The 18,213-nt window shown below is 43.7% G+C and overlaps 1 protein-coding gene and 1 long non-coding RNA gene across 11 annotated transcripts in view; one reads left to right on the top strand and one right to left on the bottom strand.

The window, feature by feature from the left end:
* Window positions 1-7,878, bottom strand: part of LOC137521583 (uncharacterized) — a 296,776-nt gene extending 288,898 nt beyond the window's left edge. For 5 of the 6 annotated variants that reach the window (XR_011022156.1, XR_011022153.1, XR_011022157.1 and 2 more), the window contains exon 1: window positions 7,778-7,878. This is a non-coding gene — a long non-coding RNA (uncharacterized lncRNA). Of the gene's footprint in view, window positions 1-7,708 lie in introns of all 6 variants that reach the window. The other variant, XR_011022154.1, reaches the window with a different exon arrangement.
* The window catches only part of LOC137521529 (rab5 GDP/GTP exchange factor-like), a 40,821-nt gene continuing 29,647 nt past the window's right edge, over window positions 7,040-18,213 (top strand). The window contains exons 1-2 of one of the 5 annotated variants that reach the window (XM_068240915.1): window positions 7,040-7,166; window positions 17,617-17,840. In XM_068240915.1, coding sequence (XP_068097016.1) covers window positions 17,620-17,840 — 221 coding nt within the window. In that variant the 5' untranslated portion in view covers window positions 7,040-7,166; window positions 17,617-17,619. Of the gene's footprint in view, window positions 7,167-7,201; window positions 7,224-7,266; window positions 7,434-7,482; window positions 7,554-7,908; window positions 8,015-17,616; window positions 17,841-18,213 lie in introns of those variants that run through there. The other 4 variants (XM_068240938.1, XM_068240906.1, XM_068240931.1 and 1 more) reach the window with 4 other exon arrangements.

Here is an 18,213-nt window from a genome sequence, read left to right as displayed (position 1 = left end):
ACTGCCAGGGACCCAGTAAAATTAGTGCATATGCTTACGGAAAGGGAGCCGCACATACTCCAGAGGGGGGGCCCCCTCCCACCCCCCAGCTCCCGGGTCCAGTGTGCCGAGTGCATATAGAACAGGCTGAGCACGCTGAATTCAAAAATCTGCAACTCCAAGATCTAAGGGTAGAGAAGTAGTAAAAGAAAAAAGAAGAAAGAAAAAAGAAAAAGAAAGTGAGAAGGGAGATAGGAAATAAGGTGTTTAGTAGAAAGAAGAAGAGGATAGAAGAGTTTGGGGGCATCCCATCAGTACCAGAACTCCATCTGTGTCCAGATAATATGTGGCTATCTGAGCTATGGTGAAGAAGAACAACCAGGGGGTGAGTATCAGGTAATAGACATTGCCTCTCTGTATTCTTGAGTTTCTAAAAACATGTGCCAATGTACCCACGTCTTATTGTGCGCCTCTTCCCTACCATGTAGAGCATGCGTCATGGACTCCATTTGGTTGATTGATTGGACTTCACTAAGCCATTCTGGGATTGTGGGTGGAGTAACGGATTTCCAGTGTCTGGCGATGAGTATGCGAGCCGCCTGGATAAGGTGTTTAGTGAGGGATTTTTTAAATCTTTTAACTGGTTTAGGGGTGTGGTGCAGGAGATAATAGGAAGGGTCTGGGTTAGGGTCACCATCTGTAAGTGTCTTGATATATTTTTGTACAGCTTCCCAAAAGGGGGTTATGAGTGGGCATTTCCAAAAAATATGAAGAAGTGTACCCCGTTCCAGACCACATCTCCAGCACAGTGGATCAGCCGCTGGGTATCTCACATGAAGTTTTGCAGGGGTCAAGTACCATCTACTCAAAAGTTTATAATTTGATTCTTGAATCCTTGCAGAAATGGAGGATTTTTGATTTAGTAATAGTATCTTTCGCCATTGCTCAGTAGTAAAGTTGTAACCCAGATCTGCCTCCCATTTGCTCTTAAGTTGTAGGGCCCAAGACTCATCTGAACCCAATAGTTGGTAGATTTGTGAGAGAGACCTTTCCACTTTGCCTTTACCTAGGCACATGGATTCAAAAGGTGTAAGGTCGCGAGACAGCTGATCCCTTGTGCCTAATGCGCGCAAAAAGTGCTGGAATTGCGATAGGCTCCATGAATCTAGGGACGGGGTTCCCCTCACTGAACGCAGGTCAGCCAAAGGTGTCCAATTTGAGTGAGTTATAAGATCCTTAGCCCTTAAAGGTGGATCCGTTCTCCAGTGCTGGTAACCTCTAAGGTTGCAGCCTAGAGGAAACAAAGGGTTGTTTAAGAGAGGGACTAGTGGGGTCGGCCAAGGTGAAATATCCGGGTCCTTGCGTGATTTAGAGAGTGCTAAAAGCGTAGATTGTAGTGAAATAAAGCCTGTGGAGACTTTAGGGGAGGACCAGGGAAGATTGAGTAGGTCAGATTGAAATCGAACGAAAAACTAGAATGGCGATTTAGGCATCAAATGAAAGAAGAGAGCACAAGCTACAGAAAGGTATGCATCTTTAAGTACTTTGCAGTACTGGTCGGAGTCTTAAAGGCATGCCCATGAGAGGTGCTCGGAGTCCCTTTAAAAAGACCCCTCTCAGCCCTCAGTGCTTTCCTGGACCTTTTAGGGATAGGTTACAGAAGCATTTCCAATGGGAGATGGCCGTGGTAAGTAGGAGGTTGGTCAGTAACCTGCTGGGGGAAGCTGGGCGGTGGATCCCCACATGCGGAAATCCGATCGGAAGCCTTGGGGCAATATGCTGGAGCGGCACTCTGCCCAGTTGGCTCTATGTGCAGTCATCGGACTACCAGATGGGAGCCTAGTATAGCTTGCACATGCGCGAAGAGGCATCAACTTGTAAGGGCGGCAGGCGACGTCACAGCCGGACAACGGAAATTTTGGCAATCACGGGAAAGCAGAAGTAAGGCGCACAAGGACGCTGATGCAAATGCCTGGCAGGGGAGACGAATTGTCCTGATCATTATATATACGGTTGATAAAATGCAGTCTTAGGCTGGGAATACATGATGAGTTTTTTCGGCAGATTTACTGGCCGATCGATTTTCCAGTCGTTTTTCTGATCGATTTCCATTCACTTCTATGAAAAAAGCAATCAGGTAAACTATCAAAATCTGAATGGACCTGTCGGAAATCATCTATCGAGCCATCTATCTGCAAAAAAAAGCTCATTGTACATTCCCAGCATTACTGTACTGTTGCTGCGATAATGGAATGAGAATCATCCCAGGGCAGGGACCAGGCTCCGAAACCTCTGAAGAGGATCTTATCTATGAATATAGATGTGTGATGCAGCTTATGTTTTATTAATCTGGGCACTCCTGGTTTTTGTTTTATTGCAGGAGGATAGACCAAGGGGTAATTCTGACTCCTGTTCGGAGGAGGCAGAGGCAGGAAGCTCTTCTGATCAGGAGGAAGAAACTTTGAAAAGAAAGTGAGGTAAATGTAAGCTGTTACCAGAACAAACAGCATAACTTTTGTCTTACAGTAGATCAAGTTTGAAGATCGTAACACAGAACCGTCTTCAGTTGAAGACACGATGTATGGGGAGCCTACATTTTTCCCGTAAAATGACTATAAAATAAGATAGTTTTGGGAAAAAATATTAGCCAAAGAGTCTAGATTGTACCCCCAAAAAAACAAAACAAAAGATATATCACTGAGATGGTATAAGTAATTAAACATCAACTGTTGTATCAAAAGCAAAACAGCGAAAGAGAAAAAAATGTCAGGAACCTTGAGGCTGGTTTCACATCGGCAACCAGCGTTTTGAGAGGGGTGCGCATACCATAAAGATTTCATAAGAAAATATGTTTATAATTCAAACCACACTGGTCCTTTCTATCCTGGTTCATTTTCCTTCATAGTAACATTTTAAAATTGGTTACTATATCAGTTTAAATGATGGGAATAAAGTTTAGAGTCAAACACATTTTTTGGTAGAGAAATATATATATATATATATATATATATATATATATATATATTTACATAGAGAGAGGGACAAATGAGGAGGGAAGAGGGACAGGGCTCCCAAAGAGGGACTGTCCCTCCAAAAGAGGGACAGTTAGGAGCTATGGCTATAGATATATATTAATACAATACAAACCGCGCTGAGATATAATAAGTAGGGTGATAGTACTATGGTGGTGCGCTGCTCCTTTAAATATACCAAAATATGAACCTAATAGCTGCGCACAAGTGATCACTACAGCCAAGTCTCTTAAATCTGAATCCGGTAAAACCTATTAATCAGACAGTCCGACACTTCTTCCTAAGTTCAGGTTGCTTGAACTCTGATGACCTCTGGCAAGATATCACCACCACCACACCCCTCACAGTGGGCACTCACCGCTATTATGTGGCCCTCAGCTAGATGGGTCTTCAGCGCTTATGGGGTCATCAGGCCGCCCCCCGCCACTCAGGAATCTTGTCCACTTATTTAAACTTGTTGCAGGGTCACAAACACCTCTAAAACATAATCAGAGCTCTCATAGCGTAATACTGTAAAACCAATTTATTGTTAAAATACTTGCACACTTACAAACTTGGGGCTTGGTGTTGGGCACAGAGTTTTAATGGGCTTTACCCCAATCGTAGGCCACCGGGTCGGCTTGCTGCGCTGACTCAATCCGCCTCCCGTGGTCTCTCCAACTCGCCCCTGTGATGTCTGCAAGTGGCTTAAATCTGGTCGCGTATGCTTGACTGGTTTCGTCGCCTCAGCGACTCTTCAGAAGCGTATACGACCTGTGCCGCCATGTTATTTCTTATACCTAAAAGGTGTATTCATCCCCTCCCCCCTTCCTCTCCCTCTCCCCCGGAAGCGCTGCGTCCACGGGGTTTCAGCCAATAGGAATCTCGTGACTCTGGAAATGATATCCACGCACGGGTTTCCTAGGCAACGTCGCTGCTACGCGACGGCTCCCTTCCAGGGCGTCTTCACGTATGCATGCGTACTCGCGTCTAATACAAGCAGCTTCCTATCCCATGCCCTCTTGTGGTCAAATGTCTAACTTCTATTAGTACCTCCATTATGTATGCCTATATATATGCATGTGCGTATCACACACGCGTATTTTGGTCCTATGCCCTCTTGTAATGTATGGGAGCAATGCTGCTCATACCTACTGTTTACCTCCCCGGAGGTTACCATCAGGGTATAGCCCCTATATTATAATTACTGCTATCATAGTTGCTCACATCTAATTACAGAAAAAAGATCTTAAATCTATATATGCAGGAAACTCAGGTTACTTCTACATAGGTTCCTCAAAAGGCTCATATTATTGCTGCCAAGTGAATTCCTTACACAGTATCAAAAAGTGTTTTAGGTGAGTGTCTCGCCCTTCCATCCAAATACCCATTACCTTGTTGTGATACCATAATCCCACCTGTATAAATGTATAACTATAACCATAATCATAACCATAAATGTGAATATCTTACATTCAATCAAAACAATCCCTTAATGGGCCAACAATTATCAATATTTAGTGCCCCTAACGTGATCCTTGCTTAAAAGGTATTCGGCTGGGGGTTCCCACTCACCTTTACAGTTTCAATCATTGCTTAAAGAGACACTGAAGCGAAAAAAAAAATATGATATAATGAATTGGTTGTGTACTATGAATAAATACTAGAAGATTAGCAGCAAAGAAAATATTCTCATACTTTTATTTTCAGGTATATAGTGTTTTTTCTAACATTGCATTATTCTATAATATGTGCAGATTGCACAACACTCAGCATTCAAACTGATTCTTTCAGAGCAGTCTGTGAAGTAATGACCTCTCCTCTAGCAGAGAAAAAGTTAACAGTTCACTTACAGTTGAGATAATAAAAGTCAGATAACAGCCCTCTCCACGACTAACTTAGTCGGAGAGCTTAATGGCTTGTTTGCATAGAGATAACAACTGGAGTTTCTCAACTCTTCCTGTACTGGAAACAATTAGACTGATGTATCTGATCTTAATGTTTTATTTCTTAGCTGTGCTACACATACAAATCATAATATCATAATTTTTTTTTCGCTTCAGTGTCTCTTTAAAAAGCATACTAGATCTATGTCACTATTGAGTCCCCTTGGTTTCAATGTATTTAACATATAAATGCATTTTGTTTCCCTTTGGGACACACTTTTGACCATATCTCCCCCTCTCCATGGCCTGGTAATTTTTTTCCACCCCACAAAACGATAGCAATGATGGATTACAATTGTGCACTTGCTTAAAATGTGCTGACAGTGTATGACTCATCAACCCCTTTTTTATATTGCGCATGTGCTCCCCAATCCTTTCTTTGAGGGCCCTAGTGGTTCTTCCTACATATTGAAGTCCGCACGGACACCAAGCCAAATACACAACAAACTTGTCATTGCAGGTAATAAAATCCCTTATTTTGATTCTTCTATTCTCTGAATGACCTACCACTGTATCCGTTCTTTCTGGTCTGGCTTCTCTGCATCCCTTGCAGTCCCTACACGGGTAGAAGCCCGCCCGCTGCCATCCCCTAAATTTCGGTGGCAGTTTTTTTGGCTCTACACAACTTGGGGCCAGTATGTTTTTAAGGTTTGGGGCCTTTCTATAAATAAACTTTGGTCTAGTGGGCAGGATCTTACTCAGATCTACATCTGAAAGGAGTATTTACCAATGCTTCTCTATTATACGTTCAAAAGTTTAGTATTGGCTGTTATAATCTGTTATAAAGGCATAGCTCCCTCACACACCGACTGGGCCAGTACTTAGACCTATTTCTCCAACCGTTGGTAACTAAACTTCCATGTGTATTGAGGGATACAAAGCATACGATACAGGAAATTGAAGGATATAGAATGGAAAAGGGTTGCCAAGGAAACCTGTGCGTGAATATCATTTCCAGAGTCACGAGATTCCTATTGGCTGAAACCCCGTGGACGCAGCGCTTCCGGGGGAGAGGGAGAGGAAGGGGGGAGGGGATGAATACACCTTCTAGGTATAAGAAATAACATGGCGGCACAGGTCGTATACGCTTCTGAAGAGCATACGCGACCAGATTTTAGCCACTTCAGACATCACAGGGGCGAGTTGGAGAGACCACGGGAGGCGGATTGAGTCAGTGCAGCAAGCCGACCCGGCGGCCTACGATTGGGGTAGAGCCCATTAAAACTCTGTGCCCAACACCAAGCCTCATGTTTGTAAGTGTGCAACTAATTTAACAATAAATTGGTTTTACAGTATTACGCTATGAGAGCTCTGATTATGTTTTAGAGGTGTTTGTGACCCTGCAACAAGTTTAAATAAGTGGACAAGATTCCTGAGTGGCGGGGGGCGGCCTGATGACCCCATAAGCGCTGAAGACCCATCTAGCTGAGGGCCACATAATAGCGGTGAGTGCCCACTGTGAGGGGTGTGGTGGTGGTGATATCTTGCGGGTCATCAGAGTTCAAGAAACCTGAACTTAGGAAGAAGTGTCGGACTGTCTGATTAATAGGTTTTGTCTGATTAATAGGTTTTACCAGATTCAGATTTAAGAGACTTGGCTGTAGTGATCACTTGTGCGCAGCTATTAGATATATATTAACTGCTTCCTGGATGTAGCACAGCCATCTCTGTTACCACTGGGTTACTGAGCATATTTAACAAGATTCCTCGCTTTGTGTAGCTGGTTGCTCTTGCAGTACTCCAAACAAGAGAAGGATGCCAATATAGCACGTTGTAAAGTACAATCTAAGTTCATTGTCAGTTTGACACATATAATGATACGCCACATTAACGCAAAAAAGACATATTTTGAATAGCACTAAATTACAAAGACGTTTGTTCAGCAACAGTCTATGTCAATGACATTATTTTACACTAAAGTGGAATTTCCCTGTGCAGAACTCCTCCTCCATCATTCACTGACTGTGTAGTACTGCATTGGGAAACTGGCAGAGGAGTATTTCACGCAGACAGCCTTCTAGTAGGAAAGCTGTAGGCGGAAGCAAACGCCTGACTATACTAGGCTGACGGGCGCTGGACTGTCCTCCGTGCAAACAAGTGAGCGGCGCTGCATTTCCGGCGCCTGCAACTAGTTTAGCAAAAGTCTCTTCCGGGCCGGAGAGCGAGAGGGATTGGTGACCTCAGTCAGAACGCCGGAAAGTGCCATCAGCTGAGAGCGGGGAGGGGAACGGTAAGGTGACGGCTGCGGGGATAATGGGAAGGAAGAGGGGAGTCTGCAATCCATCAGGTGCCCCCCCCCCCCCTCAGTGTGGTGGTCCTATGGGAGGCGGATGGGATGGGCGCATCAGAGAGCGGTGCAGTGTTCTGTTACTTGGATCATGATCAGCATTATTTATTACATTCACACTTCATGCTTGCTGAATCCTGAGCTAAGGCCACCTATTTGTGTATATATAATAAGAGTATGTACGTCAGCAGGAAAATTCCACCCGCTCTGGTGATTACACTGGGTTTGATTACTTTTATATAATTTTGGAGCTAGGAGGTGTAATTTTATATTTTTTTATATATAGTGTATAAAGCCAACAGGATTTGAGTGCTGCTGGTGTAGTGGCAGGTAAAAACTTATTTCTTTTGGAACTAGTTGAGGGGACTGAGGGAAACCTCATAGACCACTGGCTGCTCCTTGCTTGTGGCAATATGGCTGCGACCACTAATTAGTAAAAGCAAACATCCAACAAAGTACATGACTAACTCCATGACATGACCTACGCCGTGACAAACAGTTTACATGGCTTGTGTTTTCCACGTGCCAACCAACTAAACGACCAACTCATTTACGTATTTCATGCTCCAGCAAAACGATCGGCTGCGCGACATGGCCACCTTCAAAACAAGTGCATGTTGCTCAAATGACTTGTGCACATGTGGCCAACTGCACGATATCAGCCCAACAGTCGTGTGAGTTGTGTCGGTTGAATCAGGAAAACCACCTGCTATCAGTCCCTCGTCTAGTCATTTGCCATACGTACACATGCCTGATTGCCGTCCAACAGACTAAAATCAGATGACAATCAGGCAAGTTGGTTGAGTGTGTGTGTATGGGCACCCATTGGGAAATCCTGTTCTAAAATTGTTCACCAAAACCTTTGCCTGCGGCCCACTATTAGTGAACCTTCGGTTGGTGGCATGGATAGTGTTACCCGCTGGGCCCCTTATTTCTTACTAATTAGTGGTAGCAACCACATTGACGCAGGCAAGAGGTGACCATGGGTTTGCTCCTTTTTTTTTTTTTGTGTGTGTGGGAAAAAAACCCTGACTGCAGAGCGTTTTTTTGTTTTGTTTTCCCAGACACCATGTGTATTTGTTCATTAACAAACTTATGGGGAATGTACACATTCTAACCCAAATGTTCACAATGGCTGCAGTCACACTACTGCTAATTAAAGGTGGTCATTAACGATACAATCCCATGGACGATCAATCATTTCTGCTCATCGTTATGATCGTTTGGTCATGACCCCTAACAAATGCAAACCCGTTAACTAATCCAATCAGATTGATGGGGTCAATGCCAAAATCAGATCGATTCCATTAATCTTATTGAATTCGGTAGTGGGTTTTTGACCGTTAGCGGGTTCAAACAATTTTTTCCATCTGTGGGATTGTATTGTTAATGGCCACCTTTAGGCCCGGTTCACATTAGCGTTCGCTATCCGGATTTTCCGGATCTGATCCGGACCGCATACTGTACAAACGGAACGTACGTTCCGCTTAGCAATGTAAAGTCTATGTGGACATTCACACGTGTCCGTTCCGTACAGTACGGAGCCGGATCGGATCCAGACTCTTTTCCAACATGCGCTATTTTTCATCTCCGGCCCACGCACCCGGACCGGAGCCGGACCTGAGCCTCACAGCACCATCAGGAACACAGAAACCAATGGGGAACGGAAGGCACAGAACACACTGCCTACAAAAACCTGACGTTCTACCCCACTTCCTATGCGTATGCAAGCAGCCATTTCGGATGGGGACACATGGGCCAAGCATGTCTGGAGTAGAGCAGCAGTGACAGACGTGCTGGAGCTGTTTGGCAGAATGTCGGAGGTGGAGGTGAGGCCTACAGCGGAGGAACCTGATTCTACAGGTGCACCAGGTGCACCTTCTGTTGACCCCCAACAATTTTTTTTTTTTAATTTCGCTATTTTTTGCCCACGGATCTGGATGGCAGCCTGATGCATGCCTGATAGAAACGGACCGGATCCGGATTGGAACCGTACGGTTCTGATCAGGTCAGGATCCGGTCCGTTTATTTGCCAAAACGTAAGTGTGAACGGGGCCTTACAGTCAGCAGGCATATTGGGCTCTATTCATAAAACTTTACCGCAAGTTTTCTGCTCAAAACAGCGGACTTTCCCGACCATTTAGCAAAGTGGGCATTCATGAAAGCTGTTCCCGCATGAAAATCTACAATCCCCCAGCAGAGCGAGAAATTTCCGCCTTATGCAGTGTTTTTCTAGATTTATCTAGAAAAAAGCAACAAAATGGCCATTCATAAAGATTAGAGGAGGTGGTATGTGGACGGGAAATACCGCTTCCTCTGATTTTGCGGATTACATACAAGTGAATGGGACAGACCTCCCAGAGAGAGCAGCGCACAGAGGGACTCTGCCGGCGTAAGTGTTTCCGCATGCCTTCCGACAGCTTACCGCCAGCCTTCAGCGGGAGATCTCCGCTCTTGCATCGCAGCTGGCAAGATTTTTATGAATTACCACCCAGAAGTCTAAAATACCGCTGCGGTATTTTACCTCCACGATTTTTTCCGATTCAAATAGAGCCCATTGTGTTCTGACATTACCCAGGCAAGGGTTGAGTGCTCCTGTATCTTGCGACTTTGTTGTAACATGTAAACATATACAGTGGTCAGCTGAAACATTAATGTGCCCAGTATTTTGTATACCTCGCTCCCCGCAGTCTAAAAGCACTGTACAGACATGCTACTCTGCTATAGCTGAGATGGAGGGGAGCAGAGCAATAATGGCCATTTACTATGTACAATGACAAATGGAAAGCAGGACAGATATTTCAAGTGAAGTGTGTGACATCCAATAGTTCCGCACATAGAGCCAGCGGAAAAGGGATTGGAGAAGTTTGGACATAACAAAAAATGAAAGGGATGCCGTGATTTTGCTGCAGTTTGTAGCGTGAAATGGCCCTAAAAAAGGGGTAAGGCTACTTTTTGCACTATACACTGGTGAAAAGTCACATCGCATGTTAGGAGTGAGCTATAATGCATACAGTGACGCATACAATACATTGAAAGCATGCTTCACTGCCATTGTAAACGCACATGTTGTCTGGTAAATACACTGCATGCTGTGCATTATTCCAACAGAACCTGCTGGACCGTTGCGATGCAATTATATTGTCCGTTGCAGCGGAATGCAATGTTTTGGTATTGTATATAAATAACTAAATGAAATGGCAGGCACAAGCCAGGTACTCTCAGGACACTTTCTAGAGGTGTAAGCAGGGACAGAATCATGCGCCATCTCTAGCAGTGTTTGCTCATTCTGGATCTTTCCACATGAAGCAGGCAATCATGGTGTGCGGGCCTGTGTGGTAATTATGGCAGTGCTATAGAGTCTATAGTATAGACCACAATGCAGGCACTGTCTATATTGGCACTTGCTGGGTAAATATGGCGTACCAATTCAGTATCATCTGAAGAACCTTTGCTGGTAACCCTGTATCGTGACAATTAGGAATACACTGATATATTTCAAATGCAAATAGCTGCATTGTAAAGCACCTAAAGTCGCAATTAGTGCATTGGAAGCCGGAAGGACTGTGACTCAAGCCCCCATAATAACTGCTCCCCTGCCTGACCACAAATACTATGGGGCAAGCAGACAAATGGAAGATGTGGGTCGCTCAGCTGAGTGCCTCTAGCTGCAATTAGTACAGCAGCAGGACTGTGTGACATGAGCACCCATAGTTCCGGCGCTAGTACCGTTCCCATGCATCACCAGATTGTACCATGCTCCATTCTGGTCAGGTGAGGGAGCAGTAATAGCCCCATGGCTATGGGCACTTGGGTCATAGTCCTGACACTGCACCGATTACAGCTATAGGCACCTCAGCCGACTATACCCTCCTCCCCCATTTCTGCTTGTTCCATAGGATGTCTGGTTAGGTGGGGGAGCAGTAATATCGCATGAAATTATGATTTGCAGACAAAGTTCATATTCAGCACGTATTCTATGAAAACTTGGAAATTTGACAAAGTGCTACTTGGAGTTTTGGGAATTATACCAGGGTGGCACCAAGGTGAAATAGAATGTGTGAACACCTGGTTATGTCAAGCGCTGCACTTGAGCCTCTCAATGACCCAAGCTAATTTACAGTAAGCTTCTCATAACGCTAAGGGCCTGAGCCCACTGACGCAGTTGTATCCGCTTCTGTACGCTTTTCAGCATCTCTAACATTGATTTGTAACTGAAAAACGAGTACAACTGCATCAATGGGCTCTGGCCCTAAGTACTGTAGTGATGGTCATAAAATTTGAAAAAATAAAAATGTTGTATCTGCAAGAACAAAACTCTGGGTGCCATTGCAAGGGGCTGATCAGATTTGAGAGTTGCGTTTTAATTAGCCGGCAGTATGTACCAGTTTGTCAGTTAAAAAAATTGTCAGCTTCTGAATTTGATTAGATCCCTTTAACATTACAAATATGGTAAGTTCTTGCAAATTCTGGTTTCTCGGAAATCAAAATTTGCTATTTTGTCAAATGTTACAATTTCACTGATAAAATATCTACTGCTTATGACTGTTTTAGAATTAATTCCACCCCTGCCTGTCTGCTTCTTCCAATGGCTTAGGCAGGGGTCACATTTGCAAGATTCACATGCATTTTCATGCTTCCCTGTGGAGATTTGGATATATTTATTGAGGACGTATCCAGACACACAGAAAACACTTGACGTGTGTCTGGATACGTCCTCAATAAATATATCGATTCATCGATTTTGGAGACATTGGTGCGGACCTTCCTTCCTTTCTTATCCTGATTACCTGGGCCCGGCTGCCTGTGTTCCTGCACTGTCTGCCACGGTACAGTGGAGCGGTATCCTTTGCCTGTTTCTCCTGTGGAGATTTGCAACAAAGTGGGGGTAATGGTTGTTTTTTTGTTTTTTTTTTGCACCCCATGTGCAATTCCCTATCGCCAACAGTCAGCTGCTGTAAGTCAAATGTGCCAAGATAAAATTAATGGTCTGTGGAAAAACAGCCATTTTCCACAGACTCCCTGCCTAAAGGTTCATACACACATCAGACCATAGTCTTTGGAAAATGAAAGATCACAGACCAGTTTTACCCCCTTCCATGTAGTATGAGAGCCATACCTTCACAGTCTTTTCTATGGAGCGGAACTCCCCATCAGAAAAAAAATCTTTGCAAGATGCTGCACACACAGATGCTGTACAGACACAAAAGATCAGTATCTGCAAAAGATCTGTTCCTGCCAAAGATCTGTTCCTGCAAATTGCATTCATAGTCTATGAGATCTGCAGATCATCATACACACCTTGTTTAACAGACATTCATCTGCAGATCAGATCCACCAGGATGGATTTTCAGATCGGCAAACGATTGTCTGATCTGCAAATGAATGTCAGTTAAACAAGGTGTGTATGATGATCTGCAGATCTCATAGACTATGAATGCATTTTGCAGGAACAGATCTTTTGCAGATACTGATCTTTTCAATGTCTACAGCATGTTTGTGTGCAGCATCTTGCAAAGATTTCTATCTGATGTGGAGTTCAGCTCCATAGAATAGACTGTGTAGGTATGGCTCTCATACTACATGGAAGGGGGTAAAATTGGTCTGTGATCTTTCATTTTCCAAAGACTATGGTCTGATGTGTGTATGTGGCCTAAGACACTTCAATCAAGTGTGCAGGTCAGGGCGTTTGAATCCACAGGGGCATTTTTAATACTGGTACCAAGAAAACAGGAGCAAAATGTAAGCAATCAGTTAAGTTCCTTCTTCGATTAGGTGAAACCCGATTGGCTGTTCTATGTAACTGCTCAAGCAGTATCATATAGAATGGGCTGTACAGTCAAGGTACTAAAGGGAAAAAAAAAATCTGACCTTCCTGTCCTGCATAGGCTTTGAGTAGAAATATATTTTGTGTCGCATTTCTTGTATGTGGGAAAATACTGTACATAGTTGAGTATGTTAAATGTGGAATTGTCCGTATATTTAGAAAGGATTAGGTCTAAAGTATATTCATAGATCACTTTTTCCTTCCTGGTTTCAAAGAGTCATTATCCTCCTGCTGTGCCTTACAATAGTAATACTATGAAAGACTATTGTTAAACCCAGTGGCAGGCTGTATTAAGTGGTTTGACGTAAATGGCCCCAACGTTTGAACTGAAATATGTCAAGTTGTAGCAGCCTGAGAACCTGTATTTGTACACATTCCTGAATGTTTTCATCCTTGTGTCAAAAGAGACACGTATATTATGGAGGAGTCTCAGTACATGCTGCTTTTACTTTTACACAGTGTTGTTCTGATGTTTTAGAAGTTCTTAAGTCTCATATACATTTAATATTTTGGGGGGACTGAAATGGTTTTAGTGATTGGCAGTCACTCTACAGACTAGCTTCTCCGCTCCCTGCAGAACTGCTTAATCTCCCCTACTGTGTGTAGCTTTAGATTTGAGGCATAAGAAAATATGTACTGTTTTAACCCATTTAGGACTGACCACTCTGGCCCCCTGCCCTTCACTGTATAACCCTGGTGATCTAGTGGTCTCCATTCCCTAAATTTCCCCTCTGGGGGTCTAGTGTCCCCCTTCTTTTCTCCCCCTCACCCCTTCCCACTGCAGAGATCGGGAGCAGTATAACTCGGCTTCCTCCTCTCTCCAGCGGCGAGCAGCTGTGACTGGCAATTACGGCAGCCAGCCCCGTACTGACACATCATAAAGCCAGGACCCATACTTTGTCAGTACAGGGCTGGATGCCAGGAACGGTCAGGAGCTGCGATCCTTGGTGGTATGCAGAACGTGAGTAAAGCTTGTTTACAAATTGATCACTACAATCACCTGCGATCGTAGTGATCAGGAGCCACTCGGCACGGCTCCTGATTAATGCCAGGAGATTACGCTGTCAATTGATAGCTTGATTTCCGGTCCCGTGTGCGCACAATCGCGGTGGGAACGCACGGACCGCATAGTGTGAAATCTACGTCGTGTCAGAGGCTTACAGCCACAAGCATGACGTAGATTTAAACTACGTCGGTCCGCAAAGGGTTAGGCTTCATTTCTATGCAGCGCAGAGCCCGTGCATCATTCCCGGCAGGGGCGGAGCTTCCTATCCCATTCATTATGGGATGGGTTCGCGGGGCTGAAGCACCTCGAAATGCAGGAAACCATGCGTGGCGATTCAGCAATCTATGCACTGTCTGCTGCCCCTGTGATCGCGTTTCCATAAGCGTGCCTGAAAGCGTGCTACATGGAAACGAGCCCATAAAAGCAAAACGGTTTACTAAAACAAAAAGCTGCATCAACCAACAGTGTGTTTTTAGTTGTAGTCAGTGCAATGGCAGAATGTTATTGTTTAACGCAGTTACTGGAACATTTCTCTCTTCTCTAAAAGTGCCCATACACTCATTAATTTTCTCATTTGATTCCTTGCAGACTGGATTCATCTGCTGGGAGTCAATTCCCCAAAATGTCAGATCGATTGAAAGTATCGATCGGACAGGAAGGAAAATGTAAAACAATTGGGGGCGGGGCAAGAACATTAGCTTTGGACTGCATTGAACAGTGCAATGCTGCAGTTCAATCGATTTTCAATAGATTCCTGCTGGACTGCATTGGAAATTGATGTGCAGTGTGTGATAGGAATCGATTCCTTCTGAATCTATTCTTTCCAGAAAGGAATTAATCATTTTGGAACATTGGGTGGAAATCTATGTGTTTGGCCAGCTTATTAGTTTATTTCTAAGTAAAATCCAGAGAGCAGTGATGTACAGAAAGACACAGCAGGCACTCATATAATTGTTGATTCACTACTGGTGCTCTTTGCTTTGTTTTTCTCATGTGTCCCTGGTGCTAGGCCAGAACTGCAGTGATAAGCCTGGGGAATTATTGTGTGATGAGGGAATTTCAAGAACAACATGTGACCCTTGTCATGCAAAACTGGTTCTAAACCCTCCCCCTGTGAATTACAGTTTTATTGCAGCCTCTATACCACTTGGGAAGATTCCTATTCTCTGTGTATCTGAGGATGAGAAATGAGGGAAAACTCACAATCTGATGCAACAGTAATGCTGGGAATACACGGTTCGTTTTTGCCTTCGTTTAAACCTTCGTTTCGATTGTGCCTTTTGTCCTTTTCGATCCCGAAATAATCGGTCATACGGTTAATATCACCACCCACGGTTTCGTTTTTTTTTTCGATTCTGATGGTTTCGTTTTTCCAATGATCGAAGGCTGCAAAGAAACGAAACGAAAATCCCTTTTTACAGGGACGGACTAGCATAAACGAATATATAATCGATCTGAACAGCCATCAAGCCTACCAATGGCTCGATTAGATGGATAAAGAGAGATAATATCAAACATGTTCGATCACTAGTCGTTCGTTTTTGGGGTCTATTAATCGAAACTATAATGAGATTATGACTATTTTCACATACGTTTTCAACACTCGATTCGTTTACCGAACGAATCGAAGGTTTAAACGAAGGCAAAAACGAACCGTGTATTCCCAGCATAAGAGTGACAGAGCTGCCAAGTCTCTCAAATAATAAAAGCAGAACTCCTCATTAAAGAGACACTGAAGCGGTAAAAACATGTATTATTTGGTTGTGTAGTTCGGATAATTACTAGAACATTAGTAGCAAAGAAAATATTCTCATATTTTTATTTTCAGTTATATAGTTTTTTTATAACCTTGCATCATTCTCTAATATTTGCGTTTTACACACTATTCAGCACTCTAAATGATTTTACAGAGCAGGCTAGTGAACTTTCGAACTGTCCGCTGCAGGGAAAAAAACAATACAGTGACTGACACTTGTGATAATAAGCTTTAGAAGACAGAGATGTCTGCGACTTTGGAAGTCGTGGAGCTCAGCGGCTCTTTTGCATAGATAATTGGAGTTTCTTAACTCTTCCTGTACTGTAAACAATATTAGACTTATGTCTGTGCTCCTGATGTTTTATTTCATAGCTGTACTAAACAACCAATTCATTATATCATACATTTTTTCACTCCAGTGTTTCTTTAAAGCCCATTTTCAGGAAGTGTGCGTGTCGAGGAAGATTTATTTGGCAACTGTGCATGCTATATGAAAAAAATATCATCAGGCGTGTGAATACTTGCCTGGCCCACTGTGGAAGTAGATGCCCATGCCGGTTTTCTCACAATGATCTCTGCATTGATTCAAAACTTGTTAGCTTTTTATTACCTACTGTAAGTGACAGTGGGACAAATGTACATCTTACATGAATGCATATGCGTGGATTTCAAATTTAAAGCCCCATCTACACGATACGATTATTTGTACGATTCGATTACGATTCTATTTACGATCTGATTAAATCCAACATGTCCGATCGGGATTCGATTCAATTCGATTTGCCATTGCAAAACAATGGCGAATTGAATTTAATCGAATCCCAATCGGACATGTTGGATTTAATCAGATCGTAAATAGAATCGTAATCGAATCGTACAAATAATCGTATCGTGTAGATGGGGCTTTAAATTTGAAATCCATGCATATGCATTCATGTAAGATGTACATTTGTCCCACTGTCACTTACAATGGTAATAAAAATTTAACAAGTTTTGAACTAGACCATCTCCTTATGTGTGGACTCTGAGGCATTCCTTTTATTTTTAAAAGCACTCCCTGGATGGCAGTGGTGCACATGGAAAGTAGGGCATCGGTACTGCTGGAGGGTACTGCAATCACCGCTGGAACAGAAAAGGTAAGATATATTGATCCTTGCTGCCCGTGGTCAAATGTTACCCTCAAAGGAGACAGTCAATAGGAGGGGGGACATCAGAGTAAACAAGCAGCGTGATGTCTGCCATCTTGTAACCCGGGTGTCTGGCTCCATGCTGCCTCTTACTGGCCCTGCACTGCCTTCCATCAAAACACACATGCAGCATGGAGGGGGATGCCGAAGGCTACATTGCTGCAGTGCAGGAAGGTACCGACTGGATATGAGGTCATGGCACCTGGCAGCCCCCGCTCTCCCCCAGAAATCTCGCCAGCAGTCATGGCCACAAAGGCCCTGCAGCCATCACTGACCCCCAGCGCATCCTTGTCAGCCAGCACCACCGAGGTAAGGTCAGCCACCACCTTCCTCCCACCAACTGGGGAAGAGGCTGCTGGGTTACCAGACACTTTTGTTCCGAAGACGTCCAAACTACTGCTGCATGTCAGAAAATCTTGATGGATTTAGAAACATATATTTTATTTCCCAAACAACCCTTAGTGAATTGAGGCCAATGTAATTAATAGCTGCATGCGGTATTAAGATCCTCTGGCATATAAGCCATACATACAGTACATGAGCAATTGAAGGAATAGTGAATTTTAGTTTACTGAAGCGACATGATTAAGTGTGTTGTGCTTTTTCCCTTCTTGCAGATTATGAGTTCTGTGTCACCAGGGCAGGATCTTGTGCCGTTACATCAGGAACAGAAGCTCACCAGTCTTCCCAATGACTATGTACCTCTCCAATTCCAAGGTCTTCTCTATAAACCAGAGATGTGCAGAAAGAATTGTGGGTTCTATGGGAACCCAGCCTGGCATGGCTATTGCTCCCGATGCTGGATCCAGAAGAGACAGCAGACTCAGCCCCTTAAAAATGGGTTAGTGCTATTCCTGCAACCAAATTACTGTTTTCTACATTATATTATTATTATTATTTGTATTATATAACATGCAGACTCTTCCTAACTGCTTCTATTGGTGGAATGTTTTGTATGTAGTCATTGTGTTCTACTGAATAAATACCACATCTCTAAGCACAGCTAGATACTACAATCAGGGCCGGATTTGTACTTCTTACCGCCCAAGGCCGACTATAACCAGCCGCCCCAACCGAAACCGTATCCTACCACCTCTCTCCACACACACCAATCCAAAAATTTTTGGGCCGATGGTGTCCACTATTGGGGCTAGTGCTGAGGTCTCCATGGCAACGTGAAGTGAATCAATCATGTCACACGGGGGAACTGGTCA

This window comes from Hyperolius riggenbachi, chromosome 1, assembly GCF_040937935.1.
Source record: "Hyperolius riggenbachi isolate aHypRig1 chromosome 1, aHypRig1.pri, whole genome shotgun sequence".
Classification (NCBI taxonomy): Eukaryota; Metazoa; Chordata; class Amphibia; order Anura; family Hyperoliidae; genus Hyperolius; species Hyperolius riggenbachi.
Note: the sequence above shows the minus strand (reverse complement) of the source record. Positions and strands in the feature narration are given on the sequence as shown.